Source organism: Clarias gariepinus, chromosome 28 (assembly GCF_024256425.1).
Source record: "Clarias gariepinus isolate MV-2021 ecotype Netherlands chromosome 28, CGAR_prim_01v2, whole genome shotgun sequence".
NCBI classification, from domain to species: Eukaryota; Metazoa; Chordata; class Actinopteri; order Siluriformes; family Clariidae; genus Clarias; species Clarias gariepinus.
The window spans coordinates 14,400,824-14,427,085 of NC_071127.1; the positions used below are offsets into that span (position 1 = coordinate 14,400,824).

General features: G+C 36.6%; 1 protein-coding gene across 6 annotated transcripts in view; it reads left to right on the forward strand.

The window, feature by feature from the left end:
* Positions 1-10,230: 10,230 nt before the first annotated feature.
* The window catches only part of ptprua (protein tyrosine phosphatase receptor type Ua), a 307,016-nt gene continuing 290,984 nt past the window's right edge, over positions 10,231-26,262 (forward strand). For all 6 annotated transcript variants that reach the window (XM_053489812.1, XM_053489814.1, XM_053489813.1 and 3 more), the window contains exon 1: positions 10,231-10,409. In XM_053489812.1, coding sequence (XP_053345787.1) covers positions 10,340-10,409 — 70 coding nt within the window. In that variant the 5' untranslated portion in view covers positions 10,231-10,339. The remainder of the gene's footprint in view (positions 10,410-26,262) is intronic.

Sequence of the window (26,262 nt, forward strand, 5' to 3'; positions counted from 1 at the left end):
GTACATCAAATTCCATTGGGTGCGTTTTGCAACCCAAAATAACTGACCTTCTGTTGAGTAGAGCCCATGATATGCAATGTAAAGGTTGTTCAGCTTAATGAGCTCTAAATGTATACAGTGCATGCACGTGTGTATGAGCTATGCAGCAAATTCTTGTGGGGGGTCCTTGTGTGAGGTCCTCGTGGCACGCCCGGGGCCCAACCACTTAGGCATATTAATGGCAGCAGATTTCAAACTGTCTGCTGATTTTCATTATTTTTTGAGCATGCTAAGACCCTCAAAAAGCCCAGATGCTGAAAAAACAAACAAACAAACAAAAAAAACCTTTAAACACTATGAAGACATTGGGCTGATGTCAATGCTTAGGCCCTAAAACAGCTGTAGAATTTAGGGCTATACAGTATTTAATGGTAAGAGCATTTCAGATAGTAAGAACTTTCCCAGCCTTAGAAAAACTACTTATTAATGAGTCTAATTAGAAAAAGCATTGGTTCAGCAATGCTTTGTGCCCAAGAAATTAGGTCAGTTGACTATCTGAATATACTGAATGACCAGGTTGTTTCATCAATGGATTTTTTTCTTCCCTGATGACATGAGAAGAAAAGTTCATGGCTTCAGAGTGCATGAGATATCATTTTCACACATGGATTAGCCACCACAGAGTCCAGACCTTAACCTATTGAGAATCTTTGGGATGTGCTGGAGGAGACTTGGAGAGAAGATCTTGGAAAGAAGATAATGCAATATAATGTGACATTGTGTAAACTCATTGAAACAATCTTATTATTACATTTTTAACTGTGTGACTTTTTTTGTCCATGAAGGCAATTTGAGTGTTTTTTGAGTCTTTTTTAATCTCCAGATTGGATTACACTGCCTGCAATTTGACTAATCCAGGATGCAGCTGCAAAAGTGGGGTTCAGTCTACTTAAGTTATTCAAAATCAGCTTATTGTTCCTGTGTTGCAGAGCTAGCAGAGCTTTGTTAACAAAGTCCATTTTTTATTAAGGTTTATTTAAGTACAGTAAATCACAATAGGCTATGGCCATAAATTATCCTGTTCCTGCACACTGACCATGAAGTTTGTTACCCAGAACATGAGTACAATGTAAATTCCACAGCTCTTGCTGCACAAATGCATTCGAAAGTTCAACAGAGGCTCATATACTGTAAAGGGTCTGCAATCCAAATGAGCTTAATTCAAGGTAACATCTTTTAAAGTCCACTTTGTGCATTCGGCTTCTCATTGGATTGTGGTGCTGGGAGCCACCTTTTCATCCACACACTGTTCACCCATCTACTCTGTGCAGACAGCTTCTTGTTATTGGATTGGGGTGCTGGAAGCCACATTGTGCTTCCACTTGGAGCACTCTGGAGCTCTGGGCATTCAACCTCTTTTTGGCAGGTGATGCTGGGAGCCACACCTGTCAGCTCAATCCTGTTCACTCTGTGCAGATGGCATCTTGTTGGAGCATGTTGTTGGGAGCCACCTCTGTCAGCCTCCAACTTTGAGCTCCCTGGTGCTCTTTTCATTTGGCCTCTTGTTGGATTGTGGTGCTGGGAGACACCAATGTCTGCCCCACCTTGAGTACTGTGGCACTCTGTGCAGACAGCCTCTTATTGGAGCATGTTACTGAGAGCCACCCATGTCAGCCCCATTCTGCGCACACTGGCACTTGGTCTCTCATTAGAGAGTGGAGCTTGTGAGCCAACTGCAACTCTGAGCACCTTTTGCAATTAATCTAGACAGCATCTTTTTTGGATTGTGGTGCTAAGATCCACCCCTGCCAGCCACAATCTGAGCACCATGGCTTTCTGTCCATTTGACCTCTTGTTGGAGAATGTTGCTGTGAGTCAGTCCTGTCAGCCTCGCTCTGAGCACTCTATATATCACATTACACTGGAAAATCTAATGCATGAAGTACAACAAATCAAATTTGGTAGATTTATTTGCTTGTGAACAAACTAAGTTTTACTTCTCATTGTCCAATAATGTCAGTAATTCTCACTGTAAGTAAACATATATGGAAAACTTGTTTTGCGGTGTGGTTAGGCTCATTTTGTTGATGATTGAATATTTCCCCCCAATCTCCCAGAGGGTTTTGCACCATGTGTTAATGTTTCTATGGATTAATGATGCCTTTAATCAACACACATCGTAAGCTTCTGGCATTGTTAAATGTCCCAAAACTCCTAATGATGTTTCGCCATGGTTCAGAGAATATTTCTTTCTAACTGGTTCGAATTATTTCTGATATCAGTACAGAAATATACATACATACATACATACATACACATACATTCTAATATATATATATATATATATATATATATATATATATATATATATATATATATATATATATATATTACTATATATTAGAATGTGGTATCTAACTAATCAACTGTTCTTTTCTTCAATATATATTCAATTTATGTATCCATCGAGGCAATTTAAGTTCTTCTTGAGTCTCCTTTTAGCTTGTGATTGGATTACTGCAGTTTTTACACTGCCGGCAATTCGACTAATCCAGGGAGCAGCTGCATTACTTGGGTTCAGTCTACTCAAATTCTCCAATATCAGCTTATTGTGCCTATGTTGCAGAGGTAAAATTTTATCTTTAATAAAATATGATTTTAAGCTAAACAGTTTCATTGGCACAATTTCTTGTATAATATATATATATTATTAATATACCTACCTGTAATGACTAAGTTTTTCTATCAATAGATCTTTTCTTTCCTGATGGCACGGGCATATTCCAAGATGACAATGCCAGGATTCATGGAGTTCAAATTGTTAAAGAGTGGTTCAGGGAGCATGAGCCATCATTTTCTCACATGAAAAGTTCACACCTTAACCCTATTGACAATTTTCAATATGTGCCGAAGAGATACGAATCTTTGGATCTAATTAATGTTGCATAATTGCATGAACTTATCAAAACAATGCTATGGCAAATCCATGCATACTGTAGGTAATCAATGAAATTTTACATTGTGTGACTTTTTTGGGGTGGCGGGGAGTATGCAATATGCTGAATATTAAGTAGTTTCAGCAATTTTTTTGTCAAATCTATTTATCATACCATGTAGACTATTAGCTGCAAGAAGGGATAGTTTGAATAGATTGGGTTTTTTTTTCCCAATTCTGCCTTAAATCTACAGTAAATTGAGGGGCATAAAAGTAAATTGCAATACGTCTTGGTCACTATACATTTTCATGCAGTGCTCATGGACAGTGAAGTTTGTCACCAAGAATGCGAGCACAATGTAAATAATCAGGGTCAAATTCTACAAACCTTGACCATTTGCATTCCAAAGTTCAGCTGAGACTTATAGGAAGCCTCCGTTAAGCCCCCACTAAGCTCAACTGAGTTGGTCTCTTTGAAAGTTATTGTGTATTTCATAGAAATTTGAATCATTTATTTAATCAGAAATTGCCATATAGTTACAACACTGAACAAAAGGAACATTGAAAACAACCAAGATCCATTGCAATGTACCTTTGTGCACTTCATGTTTGATTTTTTTTTTTACATTAAAAATTCCAAACTATCCCTTTAATGTGAAGGGCATGACTAGTAGAACCCTACTGTTTTGTATCTGTTTATCATTTTTGTAATTGAAGTATTTACTTTCACCCACAGCTGTCTGTCCTGCCATATATTGCTTATATGACATGAGTTCACACCTACAGTAGATTTATGCTACATGTGCCTTAAGAAAACATCCATTCCATAGCGAAAATCTCTCAGGCAAATCTGGAGAAAGTTGTTTATGATTTAGGCCTCGGTAATGACAGGTGCCAATGATTCATATCCACATTAATGCGCTTCCACACACTTGCCAATCAAGTGAGAAGCGCACACATACACACACACACACACACACACACACACACAACGTAGTATTGATGTGTAAGTCTCTGGTTTATTCACAGAACAAAAGAGGTATACAGGTCTTAAGCCAATACCCTGAGTAAATAAAGTGGTACCTTGGCATATAAATTGAATCCGTTCCAGAGTCGAGTTCTTAAGATCTGTCATTTAGAAAATACATGAAAATTAAATGAATTAAGAATAAAATAAATAAATATTAAACCTCACTTAACCTTAATTTGTAATTCCTCTTGGCACGGGCTGGTTTAAAAATGAAACTAAAAGTGGCTCTCATTTCTTCTTAGTACCGTCCTGCTAACATAGTGCTACAGTACTGTATGTCTTCACTAAATCTTGCACAAAATGAACAAAAACCCAATACACTTGGCTTTTCATTGACGCAAACAAATTTTGGAAGGTTTCCAGGCCTACAGTATACGTGCAACTCAACTTAGTTTGGTCATTCGTATGCTGAAAATGCTTTGTAGATGCCTTTGTACATGCCTGTTTTTAAGTGAAAATTCATGAAGTGGGGCATTTGTATGCCGAGGTACTACTGTATAGGGTCCTATCGCTGACCACTCGACATTTGCATTGTCTACATACAGTACATTCCACAGTGAAGCACAGGGTGTATTGTCATATGAGAAATGTGGATAGCTGAAAAGAAATCAAAGAAATAAAGAAAGCATGATAAAGTTAATAATAGCGCAATGAACATTTCAGACATCACTAACAGATATTGACCAATCCATAGATATGACCAGATATTTATTATGTCCAGAGATGGTGCCAAAAGCTGTTTATCTTTTGTCTGCCTTTCTCATCTGAACGAGACAACATGCAGTTGTAAGCTCGAGTTCGGAAAAGACACTGGGGAATTTTAACGATGTTGAGAACAAAGGCGCCCCTGTTTCTCAGTTTAGGCCCTAATAATCAGTACTAGGTAGGTGTCCTGTTTTCTTTTTTTGCACAAAGGATGACAATGTGCAGTTGAGAATGAATGGTGAGAACTATAGATCCACGGCATTCTTCTGAAAAGCCAAAAAAAACAAAAAGAAGTAAACTTGTTGTAATCATGCGTAAGAATCATCATCAGTTGCCTGCCGATTTAACCCTCCACCCTTTTAAGCTTTCTCTTGGCTGACACGGTATACAGTACCTCTCCTGCTGCCACAATAACCTTGCTTGAGCGCTTCCCTGATGCATTTTTCCTTAGCTTTGAATTCCGTGGCTGACAAAGGACTAACATGAATAAGGCAAAGTTGGACCTCATATCAAGTAAGTGGCACAAATATAATGCATACTGTAACAGGTTTTGGGGAGAGCACGAGCTTTTATTTGGTTAACAAACAGACCAAAAAAAAAAAACTCTGAAAAGGAGTAACCTGAATAATGGGGTTGTCTCACCATATGAATGTGTGGTGAATCTTTTTAGGCTGAGGAGCCTGATGCTCACAGGGATATGTTTCACACTGTGTGATGGCTTGAGTAGGTGTTATTCAGGCGTACTGTATACTCTATGACTCACTTGTCCAGTGTGGAATGGCTGTTGTGATATCGCCAGCTTAGTCAAGATATCAGGGCAGAGTCCATGAAAATAATGAGGCATTGTACAGAATGTGAATATGGAAACCAGCTGTGTGATAGTGAAACTGTATCGGACAAGAACATTAAAGAAGTAGTTCAGTAGAAATCCTAGACATTCTGCAGAATTGTGGCAAGTGGAATAATCGATGGCTTCTAGCTAATAAATCTGTCATAACTAGTGTAATCTTATCTCGGATCTTTAAAGCATTACACAAAGAAAGCATCTTGATCATTCCACACATATGTTTATATCATTCGTTTCAGCTTGATTAATGAGACCTATTATGTGCAACCTGATTGATCAAAGTCAACAACAGAGAATTTGGACGCAGAACAATTAGTTGAAAATATTCAATTTAACTGCTGTCAATCTCCACTATATGACCAAAATATGTGGATGACCACCAAATCCTCCCTCAAACTGTTTCTATACACGATTTGAAGGAATGTCTTTGTCTGCTGTAGTATTACATACATCCTTTCGTTGGAATTAAGAGACCCAAACCTGTTTAAGCATGGCAGTATCCCTGTGCACAGAGCAAGCTCCATGAAGACATGGTTTGCCAAGTCTAGAGTGGAACAACTCGAGTGGAGCCCTGACCTCAAGACCCAATGAACAGCTTTGGGATGAAGTGAAACCGGAGCCTCATCTCACTAATGTTCTCGCGGCTGAAAGAGAAGAAATCCCTCAAAAAAATGGCCACACTCCACAAAATTTAATGGAAAGTCCAGGAAAGTGGAGGTTATTAAAACAGCAAAGCGGCAAAAAGAACTCTCTTCTCGTTTCTCCTTCTCTAATTTGCTTCTTCTGCTCAAAAATCGGACATAGGAGGATTATTTATGGAAAATTTACTCTATGTGCAAATGTATTTGTGAGTGTATTTGTGGTTTATAGGAGCAAAGTACCCTGTAAACACTGTTAGATGATGCCGACCATAAGTGTCCCAGCAGTTGGGATGGGTTCTGCTTTTTCTATGTATTTGACTAGAATAAAGCACTTGGTGAAACATGAGTAGGCTGAATAAAATTGAATAAAAGTGATTTTTAACATTTTTATTTATTCATTTATTTATTTATTTATTTATGTTACAAATCTTAAAAGAATTACAACTAATTTGGCTGTGGTATGTTTAACATGCCCCAAATAATTTATTTTAAATTTATGGCATTTTCCTATATTAAATAAAGATAAAAAACTCACTTATCTATACCACTTTATCCTGCATTCAGGGTTGCTGGGACCTGGAGCCTATTCCAGGAGGCTTAGGGCACGAGGTGGAGTACACCCTGGACAGGGTGCCAGTTCATCGCAGGGCACACACACACACACACACACTACAGGCAATTTGGGAACGCCAATAAACCCAACCTCTAAGTCTTTGGACTGTGGGAGGTAACCCACCAAGCACGGGGAGAACATGCAAACTCCATTCACACACAGGAATCGAGCCTGGCTGGGAATTGAACCCAGACACTGGAGGTACAAGGTGACAGTGCTAACCACTACACCACTGTGCTGCCAGGTACAGACCTGAACATGGTTTTCTGACTGTTAACTGTAAGGAAACATGACCCCAACAAGAAAACTCTAAATTGAAAAGATTATACAACTCTGTCAAAAGGAAATCTATTATGGAGTGTGGCAAAAGGTTGTGTTTTTTCCCAGTCTAAAATTCTAACTTACATCAATTTTTATGATGCAAGTAAAAATACAATGGGAAGATTCAATGGGAAGAAAAACATACAAGTAAACCAAGAATAATGTTATGGTAGAAAACAAGGCAATTTTCATCGAAAAGAGAAAATGCACAAAACAAAACAAATAAAAAACAAATGAGCTGAAACCATGAGTCCATGTATGTGGCAGAACTGTAAGAAATCAGCTGAATGAAATGGGATTTATTGTTGATATAGAAAAAAATGGGCAACGGCACTAAAATGTAACCAGAGGAAAACAAGGTTACCGAGAGCTAAAAAAGAAGCCATCATGGAGTGTGGATGATTGGATGCAAGTATTATATTCAGCAAGCAATCATGAATCTGCATTGGACAAGGAGATGATCCCGAAACTTGTGTCTGATGCATGTAAGGTAAAGGACCAGGGCAGATAACAATCATTACCTCAACAGTAAATGTGCAGATGTTCACTGTAAATTTGGGAACTTTGCTTAGTCCATTGATTAACAGGTTTTGGTAATAAGAAAGTGTTTTTTTTTTAAGGATAATTAACGGAACGAAAAGTTTTTCTTTAGGAAAGGCATATCAACCTAATGACATTTCCAGCAAACATCTGTATCTCACCTGAATGAAATTTGAAAAACAAAAAACAAAACAACAACAACGTTGGTCCATGACAAGGCACCATTATTATTATTATTATTATTATTATTATTATTATTAATAATAATAATAATAATAATAATAATAATAATAATAATAATAATAATTTATATGAGTTCAGAAAATCCTGGCTTCTGCAACATGATTGTTTACAGGAAATCAGTCTATGATTAATTAGGTCTTTACTGTGTATAGTCAGGACTGTGATATTTTAAGTGCACTTAAGCAAAGTTTGCACATTTAAAAACATTTAATTATTAAATCACAGTTCCATGTTTTATTTAAAAATGTTTTTAATACAATTTAATTTGTTTTATTAATTAATATATTTTAATAAAAGTGTCCATAATTATGGGTAATAAATTTTTTTGTATACTGTATACTGTCTGTTATGATTCAATCAGGTTTTTGTGAGATTTTGCAATAAAAGGACACATTTCCCTCCTTTTCTACATAAATACAGTAGCATACTGTGGAAAAGTCTTGAGCCATCCTTCAATTCATCATATATTGCTTCCAAATACAAGAAAGATTATCTTGTTTTTTTTTTTATGTAGTTGGAATGTAGTAGGCATAGTGCAAACAAACTGCCAATGCAGTCAAAGCATACCTCAATATAAAGAAACTCTATGGAACATGATGGAATCAGTCATAGACTCCCCAAAGCTCGCCATCTGACCGAGAACAGAACAAAAGGCAGCCAAACATCAAAAAAATGGCTCTAGAATAACCTTCAAGAAACCCAGAGAACTTAAAAGAAATTAAAAGCAAACTTGCTTAAGAGAGTTCGGGCTGTGTTGAGGAATAATGTGGTCATACCAAATATTGACTTAAAAGATTGTTAGGAGTATACAGTACAAACCTTTTTTAAGGTGTGTAATATATATATATATATATATATATATATATATATATATATATATATATATATATATATATATATATATATATATATATAAGTACATATTATATATATTTATAGTAAATATGTTTGCACATTTCACAATAAATCACTGTACCTATTGTCTCTTTTTTTTAGCAAAATATATAAAAATGCAATGCAAAGAAATATAAAGAGGGGTGATACAAATCTGTAAATACAATTCTGTGGAAATTCATTCTGTAAAGTATTTATGATGTCAGGCACTGATGTTGGACAACAAGGCCTGCCTTGCAATCTCCATTCCAGTTCATTCCAACGGTGCTCGATGGGGTTGGGGTCAGGGCTCTGTGCGGGCCAGCCAAGTTCTTTCACACCAAACTCATCAAACCATGTCATGGCCTTTACTCAACAGGAAGTCAGTTATTTTGGGTTGTTTGCAAAACAGACTGAATAGATTTTTTATATACTCCTCCTAGGGGATACATGCGATCACCACCAAACCAAGACATTGAGGATGCAAAATGGTAAAGGTATTTTTGATATCACTAATAGTTTAGCCTTGATAATGTCTTAAACTCATGACAAAAAGTGACTTTTGAAGTTATATAAAAGCTGGTGATGCTATATGATGCTGCCTACTATTACAGTCGTTGTGGAACGCCTGTGACATGCTCACAATGCATGCGTCCACTGTCCCACTGTGGCCACCGCTTTCTGGTGCATCTGGGTGGAGATGGTGCAGGTGCTTGGGCCCGATCATTGTAACTACTATACTACTATTACTACTATAGGCCTATCCAGAGCTTTTCGGTGATTTTCTTTATTAAATATATACAGTATAGGGCTCAGGGTTGTGCATTATGGAGTGACATATGCCTTTTGCACAAAATATTCAATATGATGAACTGAAATTTAGTTCATTTTAATCAACTACACAAACATGACTAGGAAGAAAATTTTTAATGGGTCACATAGGCAAATAAATCGCACACTTACACATGATCACATGTTTTTTATTGTTGTTTTTGGTTGTTTCAATGACCCAAAAAAATATAACAACATGCTCATATTAAGAGTTTTGTACGAGTAATGTGTCTGTTATGTTCATTTAAATGATTTTAGAATTAGCAAAACAACAAAGTGACAGGACTTTCCACCATTATTGTAGAATGACTGTGAGGGATTAAAGAAATAAAAAGTGGGGATAAACAGCAGGTTTATGTGTGTGAAAAGTGTTACAGCCGGGTGTCGGTCGCTGTGGTACTGTAATGTGCAGTTTCCTCAGGAGGGCGCCATCGACTCGTTATTGTGTGTGTGTGTGTGTGTGTGTGTGAGAGAGAGAGCGAGAGAGAGAAAGAGAGAGGGTGAGAGTTTTAGAGAAAGAAAAAGCGCAGCTGGGAGAGACAGACACAGAGAGAGAGAGAGAGAGAGAGAGAAAGAGGAAGAGAGAGAAGGGGGGAAAAAAAATCCCCGTTTGATCTGTTGGTCCTGACGTCAGCTGGAGCGGCTCGGGCTCGCGCGCACGCTGCGCGTAAACTCAGCACCAGCTCGAGCTGAACAGCGGCGGCTAATGGGCGCAAAAGCGCGCGCGACTTCTCCAGAGGCACTGCGCGGATACCCGGCGCTGTGATTAACCGGAATAACCATGCACGCAGTGACTTTTATACTTGTTCTTGCTATGGGGATTTGCGGCGAGAATCTCGAAGGGCCAACAGGTAATTCACGTCTCATTATTTAAAAAAAAAAAATGCACATACATGTAGATTTTGTCATCGAGTTGCTTTAAGTGCTTGTCTGATTCCAAGTTTGCACAAGTTCTTAGTACGCACTGTGCTACAGTATAAAGGAAGTTTGTTAACACCATCGACAAGATTTGCAATCAAATTAGGATGACTTTGTGGCATTCTTTGCACCTTTATTACCATTTCTTTTCCTGATGCTGGCAAGATACACATAATTGTTTGCCTATTTATTTTATTTTATTTTATTCATTCTGTATATTGGTTAACTTGTGTGAGGTTGCATTAGAACAGGCAATCTCCATGCACACAGACCGGAGGCAAGATTCAGACCCCCAACTCTGCAGGTGTAGGGTAACCGGGTAACCTTTCAACATTCCCCCAGCTTAAGTAATTAATAATGATTTAAATACTAATAATACTTGTTTAAGGCCAAGGACTTATCATAATCGACAAAATGGTACAGTTTTTTTTTTTCTCTTTATTGCAAATATTTCTCCCTCTTTCTCTCCGAGAAGAAGAAGATGATGAAGTAGAGAATAAATACTTCGAACTTGTCTAGACCCCGGAACTCTTTGCCAATACTAATTACTTGTAGACTACTTAGAAATTCAAATATGAGGTCAGTCTGATTCATGACTTTGAATCACTTCACCACTAATCACTGTAATCACTGTGAGACCAAGCACAACGCTTTAATCACTGATGAGAGCCCAGAGCAAGCAGCACAAGGCAAAGTTGCACGCACCTTTAGTACGATGTAAAGGCAGGGCAATTCACGCATGGCACTTTGGCTGTTAGTGTATGGAGAGTTTAGAATTATTATTATTATTTATTATATTTTTTAGTGGCAGAATCAGGATCAGTTTTTACTAACCTTTGCAAAATAAGCAAAGAATGTAAAACATCAGAGACAATAAATTAATAGCAGGGAAGCAGGACTTTTTAATTTCCAACTGATGTGCCATCAACTGGGTTAGAGTCAATTAACAAATAGAATAAATATATAAGGCACTGCGGCTTTGTAGTTAGCACTGTCACCTGGCACCCTCAGGGTTTGGAGTTTAAATCTCGCCTCCAGTTTGTGTGCATTGAGTTTGCATGTGCTTGGTGGGTTTCCTCCCATGATTCAAAGAAATGCCTTATAGAAAATGACTGGTGTACTTAATTTGCTGGAAGTGTATCGTGATCGGATGTGCAATCGGTTGTCACCCAATTCAAGATGTCCCCACGCCTTGCGCCCTGACTTTTCTGGAATAGTCTCCAAGCCCCCTCTGGCCGTATGCAGGATAAATAATATAAAAGAAAATAAATAAACATATGTTCTGTATGTGTAGCAGTTACCTGATAAGCTTCCTGTACAAGAATGTTTTCAGCACACATTACTGATTAATGAATTGTGCAGTCTGTGTTATATACAGGGAATCATATTTTACAACTATTAACAAACCCCAGACAAAGGATTACACCTTCACCATGCAAGACCAACATGCTCACTTGTGCTCGGGAAGTAGCTAGGCACTTTTTTTTTTTGGCATAGTTTACTAGCAGTCTAGATATATATGTAGTGGGAGTGGAAGCGGGGAAATTATTCAGGAAAAATAAATTAGCAAACTATCAGAATGTCATCACTGAATGCAGTCATGCCATTTTTACATTGAACGCTGTCTTCTTTTACTTTTCTTACTCATCGGGCACAATGTTGGCACACTGATATCAGTATCGAGTGCAACCATGTAGAATTAGACATGAATAATCTAATCAGGTCCAGTCAAAACACAAGAATGTGCAACAGTGATGCATAAGCGTCAGGGTCCAAGGCGTGCTTAATGTTGCATGCAGCATCGTTGAAATAATGAAATAAATAAATGATTGAATTAATGAACGTTTGCCTAGATGCACTATTATTTCATCAGTCACTTTTTTGTTTGTTTAAGTATTTTTTTTATTTCCTGCCCGAAGTACTTCTTTACGAGTGACACCTGTATGCAAACAGCTTCAAACAAAAAGAAATCATAACTTGCATTGGTTTGCTAAATATTTCATTGTCAAACTTATTACAATTAATATTTTTTTCTGCACTTAAATTGCTTTCCAGCCGCTAAGTCACGAAGTCCTTCACTTTGTTTAATTTATTTTATATTTTAACCCTTAAACATCCTCACTAGAAAAAAAGGCAACATTTATTTATTTATTTGGTCCAATAATAACAACCATTAATATTTTAACATACAATTGTATTGCATATTGGTCGCTTCTAAATGGTTGAGATGTCACTCCATGGTAAAAGTTTTTGGGGTACGTAAAAGATCAAAGATGACTTATTCTGCTTTAAGGATGTTGAAAAGGCATAGTATGTAAAGTCTCAGGTTTTTTTTAGCTAAGGATACCTCAACTAAGTGATATGAATGGTTCATTAAGCTTAACTTTAACACATTTTTTAAATAAGATACAGCGACTACCAACTGTTCTCTACCAAAAAGTTGATGTAGAGCGTTAAAGGGTTAAGGAATTTTTCCTGGTTCCAATTGTATATCTTTGCTAAGGCCCCAGTTCTCAAGAAATGCTACTTTGCAGTTTTTTAATGGCCCTTTGTGCTCTTTTTTTATCCGTGTCTATTGGATTGAGGATTGAGGAAGACAGGATTAATCAGGCTGATCAGCAGGCTTGGTGACATTCAGACTTCATCGAGCATCACCCAGAGCGAAACAGCATTTCCTACTAGCGTTAAGACACGTCTAAGGCAAAGAGAGAGGAATCGTTGAATAAATGCATTTGTGATTACTTGCACCTCATTAGCCCATACAGGCGTAAACCACTTTTGTGCTTTTTATTTTACTACTGTATATAGGTATAAAAAAAAAATATGCAGGATAACAGATGAAAATGATGAAAGCTGGATGATCTCTTACTTTTTCTTTTATAATTTTTTTGTGCGCGCATAAACGTTGTCGTAATTGTGAAGATGATTTTAATGGCCTTTTTAGTTAAATCAGTGCTAAGTGTAAATGAGGTAACCTCTGTGGTCTTTCCATGCACATTAACTGGGGTGATTATGAGATCAAGCTCACACAATACTGCCCCGTCTCTGTGCCTGTGTATGTGTGTTGCCGATGATTAGGTGCAATAAAGGTCAAAGTAGATGTTTTTAGATGATCAGACCGGAATGGAAGTGTACAAGAGCCATGTTCAAGGACACACAGGGCACTAAAGTTCGTCCTTCTGAGTTACCATAATAGAATAAAAAAGCATCTGAAGAGTTATAATCAGCTGAGCGGTCTTAAAAGCAGATCGCACTTCCCTGTAGAGCTAATGTGAAGAAGCTGTGAGGTGATGGATGTACTTATGCACAGAAGCATCCGCACTGTCTCTCTCCTTTTTCCCTCGTGCCAGTTTTATTTTGGCCAAAGCAGCATGTGGTAAGGAAGGTGAAGATGGCAATTGATTGTATCCTCATAATAGTGGCGTGCCCCAACTATATACTCTCATATGACTAGTTGATTTATATATACTGTACATACATTTCTATGGCAACGTTTTCACATTTGACTCTGCATTCAAAAGTTAATTGCCAGTTCAGTGGATAAACCGGAGGTGAAGGATGTTCTAGCAGATTTCAATGAAGCCATGACAGTCTTGTTTAAGTACGGTATATTCTAGTGATGGAAAGTCCGGATCATTTTACCGACTCGGATCTAAATGATTCATTTTGTTCATTTTAGCAAAATGTAATTAAAATGTTATGTGGTACTTCCCTAACATCTACTACTCACAAAAACATTGTTTAAACAACAAACAAAATTGTTATAAACTGTAATGTTATAAGAAAATGTAAAGTTTAATTCATTATTCACCTGGGTCTTTAGTCTACGATTAGCACACTTCACCTTTTCTCTGACTATTCCCGGGTAGCTTGTTCATTACAGTTTAGACTTATTTACATTTATGCATTTGGCAGACGCTCTTATCCAGAGCGACTTACATTTTTATCCCACATCTGAGCAGTTGAGGGTTAAGGGCCAACTTGGTGGTTGTGGGGTTTGAACCTGGGATCTTCCGAACCGTAGTCCAATGCCTTAACCACTGAGCTACCCCTGGCCCAGACTTATGGGGCTGTCACGTGATGCATGAACGACTCGGGGAACCCGAAAACGCGAGAGATGAACGAATCGATTCTCTTTCCGGCTTAGACTGCATTTTAGACTTGAAACACATGAGCTAATACTTCCTGTAAAGAAGCTGTGATATTCTGCATGAGCGACTGAAAGGATCATTCCCTGAGTGACTCGTTCTTCCCGAGTTAAACTTAGGATTAGTTTAAAATCATTTAAGAATCAAGAACGACCCATCGCTAGTATATTCTGGTGGCACTCTTTAATAAGCAAAGGATACTGTAGATCTACTCTGGCGTAAAATCTTTGCCCATATAATTTGAGTCTTGGGAGAGATGAGAGTGCATGTTGTCATGGATTAGAGGCAGATGTGACCAAGTAGTAGGTATTTAGCACATTTAAGGCAACTACGACTTAACTATATAACGAGAGTGGTGCGATTATACTGTATGACGTAACCGATCAGTTAGAGAGTGAAATCATAGGTAGACTGTTGATTTGATTCTAAGGATTTAATGTTATATGTCTGATTTGTTTCAAGCAGCTATATTTCTTAATTTTTTTTAAAGTATTTAGAACAGCAAAAAATATTTAACTTTTAAAATGTTATGTCTCGTAAAAGTTGATAATTTTTTTCCTGCCAATAGTCTGTTCCAAACTCCAGGCCAGTAGGTGTCAGTATTGCCTGAATTTCAAAATTCATTCACACTTTTAAAAATCTTTAACTAAACTTTTTTAAAGAATTTTAAAATACTCTACAGTTGACAAATTCTTAAAAAATAAGCAGAAAAAATACAAATTGCTTTTATCTTTCAAATGAAAACACTTGATTTTGCAAGATTATCTAGCCTTTGTTCTTCTTCTTTTTCTTTTTGTGTGGTTGGTGCATTACTGCCACCTACTGGACTGAAGTGTGAAGAAGAAAAAGAGCAACAACAAAAAAAGACATTTAAACAACTGATAACACCAAATACATATTATTTTAGTGTGTATATTTTCAGTAGATTATTATACGTCGAAACCTGATAGAAATGTAGATGCCTGAGACCAAACAGATTGTAAACATTAGTGCTGTTAAATCGAGTGGAATTGAAAATCACTTTGCCCAAATTTTATATTTTAGACTACCAGTGATTCACAGCTGTACACATGACACCTTTGGCTTTGGTTCGAGAAGCCATTGATTGACTCTCACATACACAGCATGGAGTCTCACAGTGAGTTTACTCAAAAGGAAGCTTGTGTATATGTCACATGTATCAGCTGTCTCTGCCACCTTAAAAAAAGGTATATAGACCAGCTACATACACTTGATATACTGTATATAAATATATAAATTTTAAGCTTACATAGCTGCTCCACAGTCTCCAGCAATTTAGCTGCTCATGCTGCTATCCATCAGAGTGTTAATTGGCACACAATGACGGTGGGTATGCACACAGTTGCACCATTTTTATTGTACGCTGCTATGTTGAAAAGCCTATTACGTGTCAGACAACAATCACAAGTCAAAAAATAAACTATTATTTTTACTAAGCAACATGTATTTTTATAAAAAAAATAAATAAAAAAAAACCAGTAACAGCCTATGATGAACTGATCTGGCTTCCATTCCAAGGTGTATTCCCACGTGGTTCCATTATAGGCTCCAGATCCACAGTGATCCTGACTAAGATAAAGCAGTTACTGAAGATGAATGAAGGAATCAATGAAGAATAAATCCACCGCAAAATGACATCTTAGCAAGTGCAATTTGTCATGAACTGGACAGATGGACGCAAGTTCAGGTTCAGTGGTTTTATTAAAAGCAGCGTGGGAGACAAAAGGCTAGGCAAAACGTCCGGCGATCAGCAGACAGGCATAAACTAGACATGACTAAATCGATGAACGTGAAACAATCTATGGTTAAACACTAATTGACTTAGTCAGAGAACAAAGGATTTAAATCTTCACACAAAGACGAAGCCGGAGCACGATTTCTCAAAGTAACAGCGAGAGCTGGAAAGAATCACTGACCATTTCAGATGTGAAAAGATTTTTAGAAATCCTTTGATACTAGTATTATAATAGTAGTAATAACTAGTGTTTTAGAATAATCTCATAATAAAAATTAGAAAATAACTACAAAAAAATAAAGATTTAATTTGCTCTATGATTTAAGTTTTTTTTTTTTTTTTTTTTTTTACCCCCATAGGGTTTAAATCACAGAAAAGAAACTGTTTGCATTAATTTTAATTATTGCATAGTTAATAGGAGATATGTATTTTTTATTACTTTTTTTGTCCTATCTTTTTTTTGTCCTTGGTTTGTTCCAGTAGCAAGATATTAAAAAGCATGGCTTTATTGACCTTGAAAATAAAGGCATTTTTCATTTTATTTCTGTGAGACTACATTATTTGCACAGAGCTGCAGATCTTTTATGTTTACAAAAAAATAATCAATAATTTTAAAAATAGTAGGTTAAACAGTACGGTCAATGTGCATGTTTTTTCACATTTCTTAAGAAAACAAAATCTGATAAAAATAATATTATTATTAACAACGGCATTATTTTTATTATTATTATTATTATTATTATTGATATTATTATTATTATTATTATTGATATTGTTAGGTATTATAATAATTTTTTAATTTTTTTTTATGAAATTCGATAATTTGTTAAGTTTTTGACAATACAACCTTTTAGCCCATAAGCCATTATATCAATACAGTGTATAAAGTACCACTGATCAACCACTACACTATCTCCACTGCCAGGTGAACTGAATAACATTGATTATCATTTAATTATCAGTAATCTGGTGACAGGATCATGGGTACCCAAGGCTCATCATGCCTGTGGGGAGGAAAAGCCAGGGTGTGATGACCGATGCCACAGAACAGCCTATGTAGCACAAATTGCTGAGTAAAAGTCAATGCCGGCTAAGATAGAAAGGTATCAGAACACTCAACGTATCACAGCCTGCCGTGCATGGGGCTTAGAAAGCAAAGAGTTTAAGGTTGTTAATGTGGCCCCCACCTGAGCATCCATGGAACACACTGGACAAACAAGTCTCATCCATCGAGGCCCACTGCACCAAAACAATTCACCACTATCCTGGTTCCAGACACCACAGGAAACCCAGAGAGGTCTTCTGGAAGAGCATCTAAGGTGGCATGGAAGAGCTGCACTGTATTTAGCTTAATATTTTGGGTTTTAACATTATGGCTGGATGGTGCATGGACGAACAAGTGAAAATTGTGTTCAGTTTACCTCACAATCAAATCTTAAGTGAGTGTGTATTGTAATGAGGGTCGGCTCTAACGTGACTCAGAAGAACGAGTAGTCTTAGAGAGGTATTCGTTCATTTCCTTCTGGGCGCGCATGCGCAAAGCATTGCAAAAACAGAAAAAAAATAGTTACCTTTGAGTCTTCTAGTCCGAGTCGGTAATTTTTTCGCCACATGACTCCCATAGACGCTATGCAGTGCATTAAACCAGAAACAGAATTGTGTGGTTCTTCTCATTAGTCTTCTAGTCTGAGCCTTTTTTTCTTTTGCCACGTGACTCCCATAGACTCTATACAGTGCAATAGATTTAAAAGAACGAACGTCTCGGACTGAAAGACTCATGAAGAACTGTTCAATTCTGTTTCCTGTGTAATGCGCTACACAGCGTCTATGTGAGTCACGTGACCAAAAAACGGTTCGGACAAGAAGATATGAGAGGTGAGCTGCTCGTTCTATATTATAATATGTCCTTAGCTGGATTGTAATATTTTCATTACTGGAACTACAGCCAAAATTTGTGTTTGTAGACGTGTTGGGGGTCTGTTTATTGAAAATGTAACATTTTATTTTATTTTTGATGAACTAAATACCTCAAAAAGAAGATCCGTTCATTTTGATGAACAAGATTCAAAGAACCGAGTCACTAAAATGATCCAAACTTCCCATCACTACTGTATTGATGAACTGGTATTTAATTAATTAATTCAGATTCAGTGACAGACTAAAGAGAGACTGATTGATTTCATGCAAAACTAATCAACAATCCAAATGAACAAAAACAGTTCATGCATGAATGAATGAAGTTGTAGCAAGAACTTTTAATTTGCATTTTTTAGAAGTAGAAAACAGTAAGACTTTACCTGCAAATTAGGCACTACAGTGACGTTAATGCACAGAGAGCAGCCCTGCCCACTCATCTCATTCTCCGCATTTTTCTTCTGAGAGCTCCACAGGAAGCTGTACGAAAGGGCACTTTGGGTCCCACTCTCTGTCAACACTACGTCTTAGTCGTTGGCAGGGTGTTTTTTTTTTTTTTTTTTTTTCAAACCTCCATGGCTTTATGCCAGCAGGCACAATCATTTACTACCTGCACACTAACATCTGCAGCAAAACCCCACCAAAATAGAAACGCCTGAAACTTTTAGCCAGAGTGATATCAAAACCTTTTTTTTTTTTGCTTTGTTACAGAACAGGCAATTTGAAGGACAAAGCTTTACAGCAATGCTCCTGCAACCATTTTAATACTGACACGTCTGTAAACGTGCTAATGAAAGTGTGTTGTTATACTTGCGAACCGCTGTTACATAAATAGTTCTGATATATAACACTACGTATTATTGACTGCATCTGTAAATGGGCTGTACTAGCGGGTTGTGATTGTGATGCCAGTTTTGGCACGGGTTGTGACAGATATACTGAGCCAGGGAACGACTTTCCAACCCACGCAAGCAAATATACCTGTAAATGCCTGCGCTCCAGCTTCACTGGCAAGGGCAAGAATTTTAAGCAAAGTGGGGGCATAGATTTGAAGCGAAACAATGTCATCAAGATAAAAGTGAAATATAGGGATTTGGATCTTAAAATTATTCATTGGGAAGTAGAATTTGTGCGTTAGTGTGGCACATACTGTGGAACATAATGCCACAGCACTCCTACTGAAGAATACACTGCATGTAAATAATCCCTATAAATACATATTGTATATTTAGTTATAGTAAAACAGTGCAGTATACAGAACATGTTAACAGCTGAAAATCGCGAACAAGTTTTCATAGCTGGTGATGATTTAAATTTTTCTTGAGCTTTTAGCTGTATTCGTTACAATTAAGGGTCTGCCTGCATGGAGTTTGCATGTTCTCCCTATGCTTGGTGGGTTTCCTCCCACAGCCCGGAGACAGAGTCGATTAGACTAATTGTTCCTCCCAAGTGCCTATACTGTATAAATGTGTTTATATGTGTGTCCTGCAATAGATTGGCACCCCATTCAGTGTGTACCCCGCTTTGTGCCCTAAGTAGCTGAGCTTCTTACAGGTTTTCTATAATTAAAAACTATTTCATATTTTTTTAAATACCTGTTTAATACAATATTTACCAAACAAACAATAATATACTATGCTTTTGTTAGCCAGAAAAGCCAAATGCCTAAATGTAAATTTATGGAACCTTTTGATTGATCCTCCTACAAAGTGATTAATCTTTTTTGTCAAGTTTTTGATCCATACTCCAATCCTGTAGGTGGCAGTAATGCACCATCCATAAATTCAAAACAAGCCAAGTAAAATTTGAGTATTTGATGATGATGCAAGTAAAAGCAGTTTCTATTTTCTGCAAAAGCTGCGTTAAATTTTAATGAATTCATTTATTTTAAATCATTTAATGTTGCTGAGTTTACCTAAATAATTTGATAATGGATGGAACACTAACAAAGGAAGGATTAAATTGCAGAATGGATTAAATTGTACAGATCTAGTATATATACACCAGAATTACTGACTATCTTAGTAATGTAGAAAAAAAGAAAAAAGTAATTACATAATTAATTTAATAATGTAGTGAAAATCTAAAAGCAAACTAAACTTTCATTGATGAAAATATATTTTAAATGCACTGAATAAATCAATTTAAGTACAAATTACAGGCTAGTTTAAATGATATTTAATTATATTTGCTATAATTATATCTGATGAGTTTAACCAGTTCACAATAAAAAAAAAAAAAAAGGGAAAAAAACAAATGGAGAGATTTACAGCTATGTGGTTTAAACAACTATCCAATCTAATCGTTTTGTGACCGTATCCGCTTTTTCTTCTTCTTCTTTTGAGTTTAAGTTGGTGCAATACCACCACCTACTGGACTGGAGTATAAACAAGACATTTAAACAAGCAACAGTAGACTTTACACAGATGTTTAGACAGTGCTAGTAGTTTTTTTAAGTTTCACATCCTGTAAGAAATAAAGCTGCTTAGACAGTAAACTTAAGTTCTGTTGAATCTTATCAGATTGAAAATCATGACGTCCTTTGATTTGAAATTAATCAATTCCATTAAATCTGCCTACTGTATGATTCACAGCTCTAGAGAGATTGACACATCAACTAGCCAGTAGCGGTATTAGGTCTTATATCAAACATTTCAGGAATGCAAAGACAATATGATAACCAAACTGAAACGTGCATGCCAGAAATTTAATCTTGGGCTCGTTTTTGCTCCAGGCAATATAAGCTTTTAAGTGACGTACGTATTATGTTAATAACATTAAATATGTAAATAATGCATTTATAAAAACGCCTCATAATCTAAAATGAAAAGACACTTTCCTTAAAGGAATAATAAACAAAAGTTCATCATCACCCCACGCCCTCCCAGCCCAACCCCTTCATGAGCTTAACCAGGCGCAGACAGCGAGAAAAGCTCTAAATGGCTGAATGGCTATGGTGTCATGTTTTCATTTACATAAAGCTGCTTAAAGAAAAGACCAGACATGAGAACTTGGCTGCATTGGCAGGCATATTTGTCCATGTCAACAAGTTTTACAGATAAGGTGTTTTTCACACTTTCCTCGTTTCATCAATCTGGAGAAGGTGGAGATAAATTTATCTGCCCATAAGGCTTTGTCCTAGAACTTGACACTCTCAGGTTATGCAGCACTGTTAAAAACACAGGAAATGTAGGACGGACCTGTTTTTATAGTTTAAGTTGCATTCTAATTTGTGTAAAAGAAAATACTACTACTACTAATAATAATAATTATAATAATAAATTACACTACTGTATGCATGGATGTTTAAACAGGCACTGTGTATCATGGTCACAGAGCACACAATGACTTCGTAGACATATTGTATGTCTTTTGCATAAATGTAATTACCAATAAACCAAACAAAATATTGATATTCAAACAGTCGAATGTGTAAAAGGGATCAACGATAATAGATCACCAGGGCGTTACTGTAAAATCCTGGTAATTTATAATAAAATAATACAATTCTGGATCAAAGCTCAGTTTTGTCATATTAATGAGCAATTAAAATGTCTCATGTTTGTGAAAATTGCATAGAAACTGAGCACAGATGTCACTGCATGGAACGAAAAAAACAAAAACAAATAATGTCCAATAAGAAAATAAACAGCTGCTAAACATTTTGTTGGCGAATTTACTGTATTGGTGATGGATTTTCAAAAGTCATTATATTTTCGATGAACAGCGCAGAAAGAAAATCTGATCACCTTTACCTTTATCATATTTTAGGCTTCCAGTTTCCAAGGCATGATGATTTACAGACGGTGAAGTTATTACAGAGATACGGGCTGGGGGAGAACATAAAACTTCTTATATGATGTATGATCCGGGGTGATGAAGTAGGCAGTTATTGTAAACTGAAAAATTCTTTTAAAAGCATAATGTTACAGTAGCAAACAGTTACTGGACCAAGAACTCGAATACTTGCTCCGAAGGATCTAAATCATGTTTCTTACTGCGAGATCTGATCCAGGTTCATGAGATTATTATAGTGCCAGAAATTGGAAGAATGTAAAAGAAATTTGAAAGGAATTTGTTAAATAACAAATCATATTCCTGTAGCTACACCGTTCTTTATTGCCTTTTACGTTCCCAAATATACAGTATTATTGGCCAATACATCATATCTAACTCACTTCCAAATAAAAGTCATCTTCAGCCAAATCCCCGCCATTTAACTGATTGCTATCGGTTGTACTCTATGTGCTGTTTTAATACTAGAACCTTTATAGCCTGTTAAGATTGTCAGAGTTTTGTCAGCTACCTTCTTAGGCTAAGACCGAGTAGCTGTCGCTTGTAAGGAAATTGCAGTCATCAGCTGTTCATTTGATGGATGTGGGTGGTCTGAAATCAGCTTGACTGACAATACTGCATTTCTTAATTGTCATTTCAATTTCAAAATGAATCATTAAAACCAGAGAGATTACACTACATCCAGCGTGTTAACATTTTTACACAAGGTCTGGAATAATGGAAATATTATAGGCAGCATAATAATACCAGAAAGAGAAAAGAAAAAAAAAAAAAGACTTAAGCAGTATTTCAGGTTATTTACAAGATCTTATCTTGCATCAGCCACATTAATTGACTTTTTCTTTCTTTTTTTTGTTTAGCAGTGTTTCTATGCAGGATTTTGTTCTATAGCAAATAAGGCTTATTTCTGTAGGCATTCGTAAAGGTCATTATAAACTGAATAAATCCATTAGCACTGACACCTTTGTTAAAAAGATCTGGTGAACTGCTACCGTGTACTGTAAGACTATAGTGGGATAAAACATGGCATGGCATTAAGGACCAAATGCACACGAATATGCACAAAGTAAAAATATACCCCTGAAGTTTGTTGTATTTTCCAGACTGCACAAAAAAAAAAAAAAAACGTTAGCCAGGTTGTGACGTTGAACTCTAATTCTCATAATGATAGTGCCGCAATGGCCACAAACGCGCTTGCAACAGATCTAACATTTACATTCAGCTTCCTGAGGCAGCGGCTCATTATACAGTACCACAAGCTCCCGAGACACATTTAACTCTGCATGAGGCACAAATTGTTTCAAATACAATGTTAAGTGTTGTAAATGGACAACAAGTGTAAAGCGGTCAGAAAGCACAGGTTCCTATTTTAAAAAAGGATCTGATTGAGCATGCTTTCAGATCTCTGTTGCAAACACGTACTGTATTGAAGTAAAATTCGGTAACACGGTTCAATGAGGACCATATGTACAGGATGTGATGAATGCAATGCATGCAAACTGACATATTAGAGGTGTAACCGATTAGAATAGTCACGGTTTGGTGTGCACCTTGCAGTGAAATGGAAAAAAAAGAAAAAAAATGATAATAATTATCATAATAAATGATGATATTATAATAAATTATGAAACTTTATGCAGTCAATCAATATTGCACATAAAGTGAAAAAGTGTGAAAAAGTATTTTTCCCCTTCTTGAATTTTCTTTGTGCATATTTGTTACACTTAAAAGACTTTGATCATCAAACAAATTGTAATATTGTAATTATGTTACAATTATTTATATTACATTTTGTATATTAAATAACCTATATTATTATTTTATTTATTAAGGGAGAGAAATCAGTCCAAACCTACAGTACCTGGACCTATGTGAAAAAGTATTTGCCCCTAATCCTAATAACTGGTTTTGCCACCCTTGGGGGCAACAACTGCAGCAGAGTGCAGTTTTCCACTTCGTCGAACACATGGAAATCAGAAATGGAGTAATTCTAACCACTGATCAGACCATAAATTATATTTTAAATGAAATAGTTTATCCAAAACTAACAAAAGATCCTTCCTGTAGTGCACAGTATGAATACAGTCCACCAATCCTATGTATCTATATAAAATACAGTATATATATAAAGTATACCAGCATAATTATTTTATTGTAACATGTCATGAATGTATTTATAGACCATTACAGAAATGACCTTTAAAGAAAGGTGTTACCTGTAGTTCTTGCAGCAGTTTTTAAAAAGACTTCATACCACACAGCAGGCAACACTGGCTCCTGCATAAAAAGCTAAATTAGTGTCATCACCAGTGTCGTATAAAACTGCACAGCCAAAGCAAAATTAATATAGGATAGGGTGGAAAAGACACAAAGGAAAGTAGTGAGAGTACAATAAATGTGTGTGAAGTAACACAACATAATGTTTCCATCTTGACTGCATTCCCGTAGGTCCCATCTCCATCCTCACAGGCCACATCTCTATTGCTATAGAGTCACATAGTCATATTTGTCATGCAGAGGTACAGTATGTGCTATATTATTCTATACGGAAAGGGGTCTTTTTTGTTTTTCTACCTTTTACATTTTTTATGCCATGGCTCCCAAGTGCTAAGTATACCCTTGAAAAGGCGATGTCCATCCTATTTTAATGCATGCACGTTCATCATATGATTTATGGTTTATATAATGTAATATGGTGTATAATGCATACAAACATACAGTACAGTACAGTACTCGTCACCTTAGAGAAAGAACAAAATATTGCCTGCCTAAAGTCAATTTGATCACACTTGTGTCTTTGTGTGGCTATATATCTCTAGCTAAAAACATCTATGAATTCCAAAAAATGTGCATTATTCATTGTAAATTTTATCGTCATGCTTTAATGTTTATTTATTCACATTTCACATTCACATAATTTACAACTGTGTGTCAGAGGTATTCTGACTCTGGGCTGCAACTCTCCTAGTGGAGCATGAAAGAATTGCTGGGGGTGAAGAAGAAATGAAAAATATCAATAATTTATATTCCAAAGACTGCCTCATCTCAGACTAAGCAACCTCTACACATTTTACATTGGCAGTCCTTGTTGTAGCATTGGCACCTGATGGAATGCACTTCAAAATATGGCTGTCTTTTTCACACTAGAAACAGCAGATGAGTCAATCAGCATTGGTGGAAGTGTTTCGAACCTCTGATATTGAATGACACTCTCCAGAAGCCCCGCCCCTTTCTTTAATTTCACACTAGTAATCCTTTGGTTGGTTCTCAAGGTGCTTGAAAGGAATATGCACTGATGCGGCACCCTCCCTTTCTGTCAAGGTAATTGAAAAATGTTTTGAGTTCATCGATGCAGCGGCGCCTCTTTCTGTCAAGGTAAATGAAGAATGGTTTGAGTTCGCTGAAACTTTCTGGCTCGAAAAGGACTAACAATGAAGGACTTAAATGATCACAAATAGAGAACAGCTGTCGTATGGTTATACCAAGGGCTGTAGAGGGTTCAAATCCATGAGCTATACTGTACTCCCAGCAAAGAAGAGCCATTTGCATTACAAAACTTGAAAAAAATATGAATAATATCTCAGGGAGAAGAAGTGAAAACTCAAAAACCATCATACCGCAGGAATCTCCGGATATACTGTTCAGCTCTCTGGTCATCCCACAAGGAATTTACACAACTTCATCCAAAGCAGCCTGAATGGTGCAGTGTTTATACTGTTATAGTGTTTATGTGGAGTGTTAAACTTAGGCAGTAAATGTTCTAAATGTTTCGTAATATTTCATGGAGAATAATGTAGTGTGTGGACATAAAGTGTATAATCATCTAGTCATACATCACTACACTGCCAAAAAAAGTTCACCATGTCAGAACGGTCAATCTGTTGGCCTGCATTAAGCAAAGAAAACAACTAAAGAGAATTTGGTTAAGAAATATTTAATGCATTATTATAACTGGGAAGGATAGCGCTAGGGCAGCACGGTGGTGTAGTGGTTAGCACTGTCGCCTTGCACCTCCAGGGTCCGGGTTCGATTCCCTTTTCTGTGTGCATGGAGTTTGCATGTTCTCGTTCTTGGTGGGTTTCCTTCGGCTCCTGGTCTCCCACCCAGTGAGTGAGTGAAAGGACCGATAGTGCTGAACCGATAACTTTGTAAAAAAAAACATGCTTGGTAAAG